This window comes from Triticum urartu, chromosome 1A (assembly GCF_056163025.1).
Source record: "Triticum urartu cultivar PI428250 chromosome 1A, HENAU_Tu73, whole genome shotgun sequence".
NCBI lineage: Eukaryota > Viridiplantae > Streptophyta > Magnoliopsida > Poales > Poaceae > Triticum > Triticum urartu.
The window spans coordinates 389,084,980-389,099,000 of NC_141873.1; the positions used below are offsets into that span (position 1 = coordinate 389,084,980).

General features: G+C 46.7%; 3 protein-coding genes across 6 annotated transcripts; 2 read left to right on the top strand and 1 right to left on the bottom strand.

The window, feature by feature from the left end:
- Positions 1 to 2,963: 2,963 nt before the first annotated feature.
- On the top strand, positions 2,964 to 6,200 carry LOC125513851 (myb-like transcription factor family protein). Of its 2 annotated transcripts, XR_015603082.1 has the most exons (4): positions 2,964 to 3,407; positions 4,938 to 5,146; positions 5,422 to 6,018; positions 6,056 to 6,200. XR_015603082.1 is itself a non-coding variant. In XM_048679061.2 (3 exons), exons 1-3 carry the CDS (start codon positions 3,140 to 3,142, stop codon positions 5,887 to 5,889), a joined length of 945 nt encoding a protein of 314 aa, XP_048535018.1. In that variant the 5' UTR covers positions 2,964 to 3,139; the 3' UTR covers positions 5,890 to 6,200. The 2 variants fall into 2 exon arrangements, 1 of the variants encoding a protein (XP_048535018.1); XM_048679061.2 differs by having other exon boundaries at positions 5,422 to 6,200.
- A 148-nt stretch (positions 6,201 to 6,348) lies between these two features.
- LOC125513827 (hexose carrier protein HEX6) lies at positions 6,349 to 9,617 on the bottom strand. Its single transcript, XM_048679039.2, has 3 exons — positions 9,287 to 9,617; positions 8,514 to 8,833; positions 6,349 to 8,064 (listed from the first exon to the last, which is right to left on the bottom strand). Exons 1-3 carry the CDS (start codon positions 9,423 to 9,425, stop codon positions 6,991 to 6,993), a joined length of 1,533 nt encoding a protein of 510 aa, XP_048534996.1. The 5' UTR covers positions 9,426 to 9,617; the 3' UTR covers positions 6,349 to 6,990.
- Positions 9,618 to 9,726: 109 nt separating this feature from the next.
- LOC125513836 (O-fucosyltransferase family protein) lies at positions 9,727 to 13,793 on the top strand. Of its 3 annotated transcripts, none has more exons than XR_015603081.1 (3): positions 9,727 to 10,277; positions 10,658 to 11,893; positions 13,671 to 13,793. XR_015603081.1 is itself a non-coding variant. In XM_048679048.2 (2 exons), the coding sequence occupies exons 1-2, from the start codon at positions 9,835 to 9,837 to the stop codon at positions 11,721 to 11,723; spliced, it is 1,509 nt and encodes a 502-aa protein (XP_048535005.1). In that variant the 5' UTR covers positions 9,727 to 9,834; the 3' UTR covers positions 11,724 to 12,339. The 3 variants fall into 3 exon arrangements, 1 of the variants encoding a protein (XP_048535005.1); XR_007286180.2 differs by lacking the exon at positions 13,671 to 13,793 and adding an exon at positions 12,020 to 12,339; XM_048679048.2 differs by lacking the exon at positions 13,671 to 13,793 and having other exon boundaries at positions 10,658 to 12,339.
- The last annotated feature ends 228 nt before the right edge of the window (positions 13,794 to 14,021 follow it).

A 14,021-nucleotide genomic window follows, 5' to 3' on the forward strand; every position in this document is an offset into this window, starting at 1 on the left:
GCCAAACCGTGTGTACTGCTGCGTGCTCGGTTGTTTGTAGGTGCCAAACTGGGTGGGTTCCGAGTCATCCACCCGCCCATCCTCATAGGCACCTCCTTCTTCGCCTCCCTCGTGGATGTTCTCGTACGTCTCCTTGTCTGTGCTGTCGTACGCCGACTATCCCGCTTTAGGCATACCAGCGAACAGCGTGCGAGCACCCATATGCTCCACGTCCAGATAATCGACGGAGATGAAAACTCCAAGAAAAGCAGTGATGTCACGTTGACCTCGACGATGAACGACACGACGGAGGATGCCGGGGACTGCCTACCCAGCTGCTTGGCAGCATAGAAGTACAAGGCCTTGTAATGTTTTGGCCATGGCGGCATCTGCATGGTTGGTGAGGTCCCGTGGCCCAAGCTATTGGGGAACGTAGTATTTAAAAAAAATCCTACGATCACACAAGATCTATCCAGGAGATGCATAGCAACAAGAGGGGAGAGTGTGTCCACGTACCCTCGTAGATCGAAAGCGGAAGCGCTAGGTTAACACGGTTGATGTAGTCGAACGTCTTCGCGATCCAACCGATCAAGTACCGAACGTACAACACCTCCGAGTTCTGCACACGTTCAGCTCGATGACGTCCCTCAAACTCTTGATCCAGCAAAGGGTCGAGGGAGAGTTTCGTCAGCACTACGACATGGTGACGGTGATGGTGATGTGATCCACGCAGGGCTTTGCCTAAGCACTACGACGCTATGACCGGAGGAGCAAACTGTGGAGAGAGACGCTGCACACGGCTTGGAACAATTGTTGTGTCTCGAAGGGGTGCCCTACCCACGTATATAAAGGAGGGAGAGGGAGGAGGCTGGCCCTAGGGGGCACGCCATAAGGGGGGAGTCCTACTAGGACTCCCAGTCCTAGTAGGATTCGCCCCCCTTCTTTTCCTTCTCACGGAGGGGGAAAGGGGAAAGGAGAGGGAGTAGGAGAAGGAAAGGGGGTTGGCGCCCCCTTCCCTACTCCAATTCGCCCTCCTCCCTTGTGGGGGGCGCACCAGCCCCTTGTGGGCTGGTTAGCCTCCCTCCTATGGCCCATATGGCTCATATCTTTCCGGTAACCCCTCTGGTACTCCGGTATGTACCCGATACACTCCGGAACCCTTCCGGTGTCTGAACACCACCTTCCAATATATCAATCTTTATCTCTCGACCATTTCGAGACTCCTCGTCATGTCTGTCATCTCATTCGGGACTCCAAACAAACTTCGGTCACCAAAACACATAACTCATAATACAAATCGTCATCGAACGTTAAGCGTGCGGACCCTACGGGTTCGAGAACTATGTAGACATGACCGAGAGTCCGAGACACATCTCCGGTCAATAACCAATAGCGGAACCTGGATGCTCATATTGGCTCCTACATATTCTACGGAGATCTTTATCGGTTAAATCGCAATAACAACATATGTTATTCCCTTTGTCATCGGTATGTTACTTGCCCAAGATTCAATCGTCAGTATCATCATACCTATTTCAATCTCGTTACTGGCAAGTCTCTTTACTCATTTTGTAATGCATCATCCCGTAACTAACTCATTAGTCACATTGCTTGCAAGGCTTATAGTGATGTGCATTACCGAGAGGGCCCAGAGATACCTCTTCGATACACGGAGTGACAAATCCTAAGCTCGATCTATGTCAACTCAACAAACACCATCGGAGATACCTGTAGAGCATCTTTATAATCACCCAGTTATGTTGTGACGTTTGGTAGCACACAAGGTGTTCCTCTGGTATTCGGGAGTTGCATAATCTCATAGTCAGAGGAACATGTATAAGTCATGAAGAAAGCAATAGCAATAAAACTTAACGATCATTATGCTAAGCTAACGGATGGGTCTTGTCCACCACATCATTCTATAATGATGTGATCCCGTTCATCAAATGACAACACATGTCTATGGTTATGAAACTTAACCATCCTTCATTAACGAGCTAGTCAAGTAGAGGCATACTAGGGACACTTTGTTTTGTCTATGTATTCACACATGTACTAAGTTTTTGGTTAACACAATTCTAGTATGAATAATAAACATTTATCATGATATAAGAAAATATAAATAACAACTTTATTATTGCCTCTAGTGCATATTTTCTTCACAGGCTGCCCAGACCTCCACCTTGTCCGCGACCTGCACGCCCACCACCTCGTCTGCCACCAGCACACTCTCCACCGACCTTCTGCTTCTTGAGTTTTTCCTCCTTTGCTGCCTTGGCTTTGACACAACTTTTTTGCCGTGTCGCCGAGTTGATCTTCCTGTCGAGCGTGATGCTCGGATCCTCCATCACCTCCGTCTTCGGCAGGGGCTCCTCCGGGTCCATGGGTCAACGGCGGGAGGGAAGAAGAGAGTGGGGTAAAGGGCGAGAATTTGGTGGAGAGTGACAAGACAAAAGAAGTGAGTGAGGGATTGTACCATGAAAACAGTGCAGACAGCTATAAAGCGCGGGCTCTGCCTCAGTTTCTGGTGAGTCGGGGGTGTCGGAGTCCTACGCGGCTCATGCTCGGACTCCGATAAAGTCCCCAATTTGTTTCGACTTTGCGAAAAAAATTATGATTCGGACTACTCAGTGAATCGATGAGGTCAGCGTTGAATGGCTTGCGGAGTCCGGACAGCTGCGTCTGGACGGATACCGTTTGAGGGTAGAGGAGATGCCCTGAAGCCCCTGGTTGTAAATCTGGACGAGAAGCATTAATTAGCTAGCTGCTCGCGCTTTCGACGAACAGGAATGGGAGATCCGACGATCCAACGGCGAAAACGAAAGGAGGCGACCGCAAGCAACCGTGTCCAAAGAAAGAAAAAGGTGTGACCCACAAGCCTCTCGCTCGCCGCTCTTGCCCACCCACCCACGTAATATCCTTGCGGGAATATCCGCCACGTGGACGGCCACACGCGCGGAGCTCCCTCCCTTCCTTCCCTTCCCCGGCCCCGACCACCGCAACCAATCACCACTCCACAGTCAATCCCCTCCCCTCCCGTCTCCTCTGCTCTCATCACCACCACACTTCGCTTCTCCTCCCAGCCCACCTCTCCTCCCCCCCTTCCGGCGCGCGCGGCCGCCTGGTTCCAACACCGGCGGGTGCGCTGGCGGCTCCGGGGATGACGAGGCGGTGCTCGCACTGCAGCCACAACGGCCACAACTCGCGGACGTGCCCCAACCGCGGGGTCAAGATCTTCGGGGTACGCCTCACTGATGGATCCATCCGCAAGAGCGCCAGCATGGGGAACCTCTCCCTGCTCGGGGGATCCACCAGCGGCGGCGGCGGCGCATCCCCCGCTGACGTCGGCCACGACGCCGCCGCAGAGGGCTACGCCTCCGACGACTTCGTGCAGGGATCATCATCCGCCAACCGCGAGCGCAAGAAAGGTGGCCTGCTAATCTCTCTCTCCGTCCCTCCTCTAAAGACGTCTACTTTGTGGCTCAGTTCCTCAGCCGACGCAAAACCTCACATGGTAGATTAGATCCTCTCAGCTCCAATTGTTTTTTCATGCCCGTGTATAATTCTTTTTGCGTGTGCTGCCCTGTCCAATTATTGATTGCGACGGTACTGTTAGCTTTCAAAAATCCAGTTGGGAGAAGCTGCAATGGTATTTTCCAGCACTGTAGACTTGGATAACTTGATTCTTGAGCTAATAATCAGCCCCCAATATTAAATCGGTGCAAGGATGGTGTATACACTGTGGATGTTGTTTGATTGGATCATGACTTATGACAGATGTTTTTAGAAGCTCAGGTATGGATTCGTTTAGCAGGGACTACGGATTATCAAGAGCGGCGATCATAGGTGATTCCAGTGGAAAAAAGCGCGCGAAGGCGCTAGGCGACAATATAACACCTAGCGCTTAATCATGCTACGTGTGCGCTTAAGTGCACCTAGGTGAGATAAACGCTAGGCCGTGGCAAACCGCACAATTAACGCCTAGCGCTTTCTTTTCCTTGGATGATTCATCATAAATTTGGCTTTGCTCTGTGCTTCCGGAAGCGTGTATAGAGCCACGTAAGACGCTGAGCTGACGAACTAACACATAACGTAAAGTCTCACCTTTGGTATAAATGTGGTACTGCATTATGATGCAATCGATATTTATATAAAGCATTTTTAGTTGCCTGCACAGCTACATTCTGCAAGGAAAGATGTTAATTAAGATTAATTAGTTAATACCAGTGAATATTTGATGTACACATGCCAAAGATTGACCGTCTTCATTGTTTTTTATTACTGCTAGTTTCTTCTCACAATCCCTGAGTTGGTGATGACCAGTGATTAGTGTCTTTGTATATTTAATCTCGGTTATCAAGGTTGGGGTTTTAATTTTCAAGTCAAGCTACAGCTGGAAATTCTTCAAAGCAAAACATATTTTTATTTATGGCGCTCTCCAATTTGGGATTATAACCAATAGAGGGTAACGACAGAATGTAGATTTAGTTGCCCTTTGCCTGTTTGTTGTTATCTATCCAAGCTAGAAAATTTGATTGTAATTTTGTAGTGTTGTCTTCTTGACGTGCTATATAGCTTGTCCAGGGATAGGAAAAACTTGACATTTGTCGCACACCCTTTTTTGTCTGGCTTCATTGTTTCATTTAAGGACATTTTACGTTTGTCAGTACTCTACTGACGCGGTGATGAATTTACCAGTTATGTTCACTAGCCTCTTCTAGTTTCATGTTCCACCAGAGGTGTTTTTTTGTGCAATTTTAATGTGGTGATAATACACTCCTTAAAATGTTCCATTTAACACAAATACACAATAACAGTGTACTGTTTCTTCTTGTGCTTCTGGTTGTAAGTCGTCTGTTTTATCAGTTTCTGTATATCTTGAGATGATAAGCCCTTCCTGCATGGCTGTGTGCAACGTTTTATGTGCCATGCTCCTGATTAAGATGGCTTTTTGGCAGGGGTTCCTTGGACTGAAGAAGAACATCGGAGGTTTTTGCTTGGACTGCAAAAGCTTGGAAAGGGTGATTGGCGAGGAATCTCTCGTAATTTTGTGGTCTCAAGAACACCTACTCAAGTAGCAAGCCATGCTCAGAAATATTTTATACGCCAAGCCAATATGAGCAGAAGGAAGAGAAGGTCTAGCCTCTTTGACTTGGTGCCTGATGAGGTAGGTTGCTACATCTTATGATTAATTATTACACCTGTGTGGCATAACTTGACCTGATTCTGTTTATGTAGTACCGCAAGGGGATTACTCGTTTCTGTCGTGGTAGTTACAATATCACTACCTTAGTTCCTCATGCTAGAAATCTATCTTTTTGAACAGATTGTGTAGTGTTGCATGGACAGTTGTGCACTTCTCATCTCGCATTTCATTAGGAAGATATTACTTTGCACTTTGTATATAACTCAGAACTGAACGGTATCTTGTGTATTTTACAGTCAGACCTGCCACCCCTACCTGGTAATCAAGAACCTGAGGCCCAGATATTAAATCACCCACCATTACCTCCACCCATGGAGGAGGAGGAGGTAGAATCTATGGAGTCAGATACTTCTGTCATTGCAGAGAGTTCTTCAGCTTCTGCTATCATGCCTGAGAATTTGCAGTCGAGCTATCCGGTGCTAGTTCCAGCATATTTCTCACCATTCTTGCAATTCTCAGTTCCTTTCTGGCAAAATCAGAATGATGGAGATGATCTTGGACAAGGAACACATGAGATTGTTAAGCCTGTTCCGGTTCATTCAAAGAGTCCAATCAATGTTGATGAACTGGTGGGCATGTCGAAGCTAAGCATAGGGGATCCCAAGCAAGATACAGTATCTACCTCTCTTTCCTTAAAAATGGTAGGAGGTCAAAATAGACAATCGGCTTTCCAGGCGAATCTCCCAACGAGGGCTCAGGCGTGAGCCCCCTCAGCACACAAACTGCACTTAGATGAGCCCTGGCAAAAATAAGCTTTGCCTCTTTTCCTTTTCTTTTCTTTTTAAGATTAACTGTGGTCTGTAGTCTGTCCAATGTACCCTGTGTTGTAAGTTATGTTATGTATGGATGCATCTGTTGTTTGTATGGTACATGTTATGTATGGATGCATCTGTTGTTTGTATGGTACATGATATGCCAGTGCATGTTGACAGGATCATTAATGTTAGTGCTGATCTCCAGGGTTGTACTGCAAACTCTTATATAAGAAAAAGAAATATCAGTCAGTTATTGGACCTTTGAAGTGAGCTCTGCTCATTCTGTTCAATACAATGTTCATTACTGAATGATGAATCAATGTCTTCAGATTTTGTCCGGATACTGGAAATTTGGAGCTGGCCATCCAGTCACTCAAGACCTTATGGTTGAAAGAAGCCATGCTAAATATTTTACCAACGAGTGCTGCATGATTTTATTCTTATTTGGTTGGCATGTGTCTATATGGTTTAATGTATTTGTGGCAAGAACAAACGGATTATTGGATTCTCCTTCGGGACAGATGCTATATCTGGGATATTCCCTGGGACTGTACCTTTCAATCCTGATTCTGCATTTGCACTCACCTCCATTATGCACCAAGTGTTCCAAGTGTGGTTGGTGACAGACAGTTGTGGCTAGTGGCCAGTCCCTTTCAGATATATCGACATATTTCCAAAGCTGTTGGGCTGTGCACGAATGCATTGTTTGGCCATCCAAGGACCTGTCACTTTTACATCTTTAGCAAAAGTCATAATGCATAATCAGAGAATCCAGCCCCTCTGAGAGACTGTTCACTTATATATTTTTTTTCTCTGAAATTCAAAGTTACTTCATATCAATACTTCCACCGTTTGAAATGGCCATATGTAGGAACTGGCAGCAGCTGCTGCAGGCCTGTCAGGCAACACAATTAGATGCAACCATACTTACAAACTTATCTGCTAATCAAAATCCTGTACTATGTTTTCCCTTGCAGGTCTGATGGAAATACATTCAAGTTCAGAAGTCGCTAGGAGCTCGGGAGTTGATTTTCCTTTCTCGCCTCTCCTTTAATCCTTTTCCTCCTCTTCCTTATCCTCTTCCTCCCCAACAATCTTCTTCCAGAACCAATGCCTCCTCCAGACCTGCTCCATCTGCTCCATCGGAAGCTTCTTTGTCTCTGGCAAGAACAGATAGACCACTAGCGTCATCACGCAAATCCACGCGGCAAAAACGAAGAACGTCCCTGACTTGATGCGGCAGAGGACGGCCAGAAATGTCTGGCCGATCACAAACGTCATCAAGAAGACCACGGCGACCACAATGCTCTGCCCTGCTGATCTAATCTCCAGTGGGCAGATCTCGGTCGGGACGAGGAATGTGAGAGGTCCCCATGACCATGCAAAGCCTGCCACAAACACGCACATGGTGATCAACACAAGGAAAGCATAGTCCTTATCCATCAACCCATCGTCCTTGAACTTTGCGGCTAGGATGGCGCCGACAGCGAGCTGTGACAAGATCATCTGGATACCACCTACGAGGAAGAGCTTCCTGCGCCCAAACCTGTCGACCACCAACATCGCTACGATGTTAGCAAATGTTGCGCAGAGACGTGTGACGACGGATGATAGGAGGGAGGCGCTCTCCTTGAGGCCGATTGTCCGGAACATCACTGGGGCATAAAAGTTCATCACATTGATCCCGGTGAGCTGGTTGAAGAAAGGGATCAGCAGTACCATGGCGAGCTGTGGCCTGTACTTCCTCTTGAATATGTTTCTGAATGGATATTTTGCTGCCCTCGAGAGGTTGCTAGCAGAGACCAAGTCATCCAGCTCATTCTGCACTGAGGTGGTTCCACGCAGCTTCTGGAGCAGGGCTCTAGCCTTGTCGGTGTCGCCGTCCCGCTGGATTATGAAGCTTGGCGTCTCGGGGAGGAAGATTGCACCGATGGTCAGGAATGCAGCAGGGACTGCGGCCATGGATAGGGATATCCTCCAGCCCCACCCTGCTGTGAGTTTCACCACGCAGTAGTTGAGGATGTTTGCAATGAGAATGCCGATGCTGATGCTGAGCTCGAACCCATTGTTGATCGCACCGCGGTACTGCGGCGGCGCCATTTCCGACAGGTACAATGGGATCGACTGGAAGAAAAATAAGTAACAGTAACCACAGTAAGGTATTTAGTCTACTTCACAATGTATATTTAGAGAAAGAAAAATATTATCCATAAACATCACATGCACTTGCTACAAGATAACACAGCTTATCGTGTAGTCAAATGCAACGATTCTTTGGGATTTGGGAGACAGACATGTAAATTGTCATTGTAAACATGTAGCTATCCATTGTCATCAACTTGGAGTTTGGGACAAATTACATCTACAGGAATCTTATGTCTGTACACAAAGCTTGTGTCACTGCTTCTCCAGCTCCATACAGCCGCACAAGATTTGTGAACTGATGCAGGGTCCGGGAGGATGATCTTTCTATTATCCAAAAGAAATGTATACATGTCTGACGATATTTCGCTGTGCTACTGATTTTTTTTAATCTCCTGAGCCACATGTAGAATTGTTGCAGAGAGAGTTACCTGGTTAGTGAACCCTAGGCCTATTCCCAGTAGGATCCGGTTGAGGAGCAGCATGGGTACGTTCACGGCTGCTCCCCCGAACGCCGAGCCGGCAATGAAGACGGTTCCACCGATCAGCATGGACACGCGGCGGCCAAACCTCCTCGTGACAGATGACGCGAACAGCGTTGCGATGAGGCCGGCGATGTAGAGGGAGGAGGTGAAGACGGTGAGGAGCTCGCTGTCGAACTGGCAGTAGTTGCTGACGTTGCTGTCCTGCTTGTGGCGGTACACCTCCGGGAAGAACGTCTTCAGAAATGAGTCCATGGAGGTGACACCACCTGGAAAAATTCAGAACCGCATGCATTCAGTTTCAGGGAATTTGGAAGAATGCATACGCAGAACTAAAGTTCATCGCGTAATGTTGACCGAATCCATTGCCCAATGATGGACTAAACGCATGATTCCTTTCCTTTTCTATAATCCCTCTAAAAGGCCTAGTCCTAGATCATTTTGACCTGACGAAAAATGGAACAGAGGAAAGCACCCTGAACTCATCAGCTTTTGTGTCCCAATGATGGAAGAGAAAATCTGCACCACCACGAGGCACTGAAGCCATGAATGCACCACAAGTAAGCCATGAATGCCACCCGCAAAAAAAAAAAAAAAGCCATGAATGCCATTTTAATCCCTTCCAACTCCAGCTTCTAACTTGCAGTTCTCATATTCCTTTCCCGTTGAGCCCAAGAGGGTTAACAATCTACTCTAGAAAGAAGGGAAGAAGACAGGCGGACCGGAGATGCCGAGGTCGTAGCCGAAGAGGATGCCGCCGCTGCCGGCGACGATGCAGGTCAGCACCACGAACGGCGTCACCCGGCCGCTGTACCCGCCGGAGCCGGCGGCCGGCGCGTCCACGGACGCGCCCATCGCCATCACTCCCTGCCCTTGCTCTCCTATTCCTAGTCCAAGAGCAGAGTGTCGTTTCGCCGGAGAGAGGGAGGGAGAGAAAGAGGATATATAAATTTATCGGCGGATGGATCGCTGACGTGCGCCCACTCCGGCGGAAAAACGGCCGCACGTCGCCGGCGAGGTTGACTGATACTAACCTTTGACTACCTCTGGGGTCCCACTCGTCGGTGGCCCTGCGGATTCCTTTTTTTCTTCGGCGGTGCCCTGTGGATTCTGGGGTTTCGATTTTGTTGCTGGTGGAAATGATATGAGCAGGCCCACTTGAGCCCAACTAATTACTAGATGGGCCAGGACCCAGGAGCTAGCTCGGTTACTCACTTGGTATCGGATGCAACCGTAAGATCCGATCGATCTGCCGGTGGCCGCCGGCGAGATGGACCTGCCGGCGAACCGCGGTCGGTGGCGCAGGCGGAGCGCACGGTCGCACGTGCCGCTACTCGTGGCCATCTTTTTCCTCCTCCTTCCGGCATCCCTCCTGCTCTCCTCCGCCTACTCCTCCCTGCTCCGCTCCCTCCTCCCCTTCTCCGCCTCCGCCCCCGGCACTGGCGGCGGCACCCTGAGGTGTGGGCGCTCGGCGGAGCTGGAGGGAGAGAGGTTCCTGTGGTACGCGCCGCACAGCGGGTTCAGCAACCAGGTGGGCGAGCTGCGGAACGCTGCGGTGGCGGCCGCGCTGCTCAACCGCACCCTCGTCGTGCCCCCCGTGCTCGACCACCACGCCGTCGCCCTCGGGAGCTGCCCCAAGTTCAGGGTCGCCGAACCCTCCGATCTCCGAGCCGCCGTCTGGGACCACGCCATGCAGCTCCTCCGGGAGCAGAGGTAAAGCCCATACCACACCTTCTCTGCGTTGCGTCTGCCCGGTTTACTGATTGTTTGGAAGATCACGATATTCTTTAGTAAAATCAATCATGTTGCGAGATATTAGAGCTTCATTACAATGTTAACAATGCAAACACCAAAATGTAAGAATGCTAGGCAATTTTCATGATTTAGAATCACACTGATTCTTTTTCGTAATTGATGGAGACTCCAGTACGGTGAGATTGCTGCCAAGAGGAGTTTGAATATATAGATGTAATGTGGTTGTTACACACTTACACTGGCAGAGTACTCACTTTTCTGATTAGCACAATAGTGATATAATTTTTCTAGTTTGCTGTGTTCATAATAGGTTTCCATGTTCACCTTTTACGTTTCAGGTATGTTTCGATGGGTGACATAGTTGATCTGTCCCCACTGAAGCCTTTGGTTAAGACAATTGATTTCAGGGTGTTTGTTTCATTATGGTGCGGTGTAGATATGCGGAAAACTTGCTTTTCTGGGTTGTGCTGTTCTGTTTCTGGTGGTGGATCATTGCCAAGTGACTATGACAGATGCCGATCTTTGCTGTCTGGTTTAGAAGGCAGTGAAAGTAGTGGTTGTGTGTATCCTGTTCAGGATGATTGTAGAACAACGGTCTGGACATATCAGGAGAATAATGATAGAGCACTGGATTCGTTTCAACCAGATGAAGAGTTAAAAAGGAAGAAGAGGATATCATATGTTAGGAGGCGTAAAGATATATACAAGAGTTTAGGGCCTGGTAATAAAGCTGAGGATGCTACCTTGTTGGCCTTCGGGACACTTTTTTCAGCACCATACAAGGGATCAGAGTCTTATTTTGATATCCATGAATCACCAAAGGATCATAGATTACAGAATCTACTTGAGAAAATTGAGTTCCTTCCTTTTGCCCCAGAGATCATGGCTGCAGGGACGGAGCTTGCTAAGAGCAAGATTAAGGAGCCTTTTCTTTGTGCGCAACTAAGATTGTTAGATGGCCAATTTAAGAATCACTGGAAATCTACCTTTTCTGCCCTTAAGGAGAAGCTGAAATCTCTTGAGGTGGAAATGAAGACAAACAAGAACAGTGGTTCTGTTCACATTTTCCTCATGACTGATCTTCCCAGAGCAAACTGGACGAAAACCTATCTCGCAGATATTGCAAAAGATGGGAAATATCAACTGTACACCCTGAAGGAAAATGATGTTCTGCAGACTGCCGAGAAGCTTATGGCTGCTGAACATGGCATAAGGTCTGGATTCCTTCCAGAGATCAGAGGAAACACGAACAAGGATTGTGATCCAGTTCAACTACCGGAAATTTTATTATACGTCGAAGAATCTGTTTGCAGCTGTGCATCACTCGGATTTGTGGGGACTGCTGGATCAACCATAGCAGGAAGTATAGAAACAATGAGGAAGAACAATGTGTGCAAATTGTAGGAGAACTACATCATTTGTGCAAGCTGCCAGAAAACTAACCGATGCTACTTAACGAGTTAATTCAGTGGGGGCTGTTGCATTACAGAGAGCTGAATCATTGCAGACTAGAGACTGGGAAACCAGTTTCATGCTCAGGTTCTACGACTCTACAATGTTGAGCATCTACAGCGGTATATTAAAATTCAAACCACTCTCTCTCTTTTCCTTTGTTTCAGTTGCCTAGATAGACAAGGTTCATTGTCTGCGAGCTGTGCCTAAATTATGTTGCATTTCATCCTCCAATTTTGTCATGACAGGCGAGGACAGAGATAGCTTGTGTAGACGACTGTTGGAATTGAACAGATTTCATGGGCTCTCTTCTTGTTACAGATTCATCATCCATGCATGTCCTTGTTTAGCAAGTTTTTTTTATAAGGAAATGAGTGAAGAAAACTAACTATTTGTGTATATCTAACTGTACTGTGATGCACAACTTACAGTGATAAACAAGCTGTAGTAGTCCCAGAAGCTTGGCTTAGCTAGAAATCATCATTTGCTAGTGAGTTATTCAGTTATTTCTATCAATAGAAACTTCTACCCCTTGATGCTGCGTCTCACACATAATTATACACTTATATTTTGACTGTTGATCAAATTGCAACACTTCTTTTTTCTTTTCTTGAAAATGAGTTAATCTTGATTCTCTTTTGGCTAAGATTTTCAACTCTGTAGGCTTAGGCTTGCGATCAATCACCGTAGGAACATTCTGGCGTACAGTTATTCTACAGTATGACATGTCTAGGACCATATATACATGCATTATGGCTTGCCAGTCCATGCATTATGGTTTGCCAGTCCATGCATTATGGCTTGCCCCAAAGTCAACAAAGGCGCCACATGCCTGTGACTTACTGCGATGGAAGTTCTACCAGGCAACCACTTAGTTGTTGACAGTAGCTACTATGGCAACCCCTTATCACTATAAAGGGAGGCCTGAGCTATCTAGATCAGGGTTGGGCTGAAAACAGTTTGGATGTTAGAATAGGAAGAAACCCCATATATGGTACTGCATTTCCTAGTACCGGCAAGGCCGGGTAATGTAAAGCACACCTTGTAACAAATGTTCATCACAACCATCAAACCAACCAAGCAGGGCGTAGGGTTTTACGCTTTAGATCAACCCAAACATGTGTAAAATCATTGTGTCACTTAGGTGGGACTCGTTCATCTCTTTGCCCCTCACCGAACCAAATAAGGTGAGCACCCTAGCTCCCGGGTCTTGTGCATCAAGCCATGGCATGGATATTCCAATGAATAACAAATATAGGTTAGATTACGTTGTTACATAGTCGGATATTCTTGTGATATTTGGACCTGATTTTTGAAACATTTATCTTATTTTGGCTGCCAGATTGCATACAACCTTCGATGGAGATGACCAAAAATCAAATTTGTTTGCTTTAATTATATGAAGAACATTCATGATAAAAGGGTCCCATTTTAGGCCGACTTAATTGTTATTTCTGATGTCAGTAGAATTGAACCCAAAATGTCGTTCGACACTCGACAGTCTAACCCTGCAATATTCTAATCTTGTCTGGTGGATTTATTGAATGTTAAACCGGCCAAAATATTGTCCAAGATATGGTGCAGTTTAAAAGCTAAGTTTGGTTCAATACGTGATTCAAATTTTAGTTAAGGGGCATGACGGCGTATTGATAAACCGGTTGACATGGATACAAATATGCAAACATAAATTTGTTGCCTATTACAACTTTATTTGTAACTCACATGAGGAATTTGTAAAGAAGCATGGGTAGTTCATTAAGGAGGTGCTCAGATGATTAGAGTGCAATCCAAGTATATCAATTTGTCTTTTGAGGGGTCTTGTTTAGTGTGGGACAACAACAGTAGGGTCGGTTAGCTTGACGCTGGCAATACCCCTCACCGCCACACTGACTCATGCAGGATGGAGAATTACATCCCCTCAATGGAGAACACCGAATTCCCATAGGTTGCATCGCCGCCTTCATCCCTCCTTCACACATCACACAATTTCCAAGCACCACAAGAACATCACAATCAAAATAGATGACTCAACCTTATACTAACTTTAGTATAAACATAGTATAAGGTTGAGTCATCTATTTTAGAACGGAGGGAGTAAAATCCATGTCAAATTTTATGTGAAATAGGCTATTATAGATGACGATAAGAATTACATACTGATAACATCTCTGGATGAGTAGGAGGATGAGACAAGTAAAAGTGCAACAAGAAGGGCAAGAAGAAACAACGAGCTTGACTTCTTGAGAATGG

What these genes read in the sequence shown, in the direction of transcription:
- LOC125513851 (XM_048679061.2), top strand. Translation starts at nt 3,140, where the DNA reads ATGACGAGGCGGTGCTCGCACTGCAGCCACAACGGCCACAACTCGCGG. An exon ending in CAACCGCGAGCGCAAGAAAG is followed by an intron (nt 3,408 to 4,937) that starts GTGGCCTGCTAA and finishes GCTTTTTGGCAG; the next exon opens with GGGTTCCTTGGACTGAAGAA. An exon ending in TTGACTTGGTGCCTGATGAG is followed by an intron (nt 5,147 to 5,421) that starts GTAGGTTGCTAC and finishes TGTATTTTACAG; the next exon opens with TCAGACCTGCCACCCCTACC.
- LOC125513827 (XM_048679039.2), bottom strand. Translation starts at nt 9,425, where the DNA reads ATGGCGATGGGCGCGTCCGTGGACGCGCCGGCCGCCGGCTCCGGCGGG. An exon ending in CTACGACCTCGGCATCTCCG is followed by an intron (nt 8,834 to 9,286) that starts GTCCGCCTGTCT and finishes GAATTTTTCCAG; the next exon opens with GTGGTGTCACCTCCATGGAC. An exon ending in GCCTAGGGTTCACTAACCAG is followed by an intron (nt 8,065 to 8,513) that starts GTAACTCTCTCT and finishes TTTTTCTTCCAG; the next exon opens with TCGATCCCATTGTACCTGTC.
- LOC125513836 (XM_048679048.2), top strand. Translation starts at nt 9,835, where the DNA reads ATGGACCTGCCGGCGAACCGCGGTCGGTGGCGCAGGCGGAGCGCACGG. An exon ending in CAGCTCCTCCGGGAGCAGAG is followed by an intron (nt 10,278 to 10,657) that starts GTAAAGCCCATA and finishes TTTACGTTTCAG; the next exon opens with GTATGTTTCGATGGGTGACA.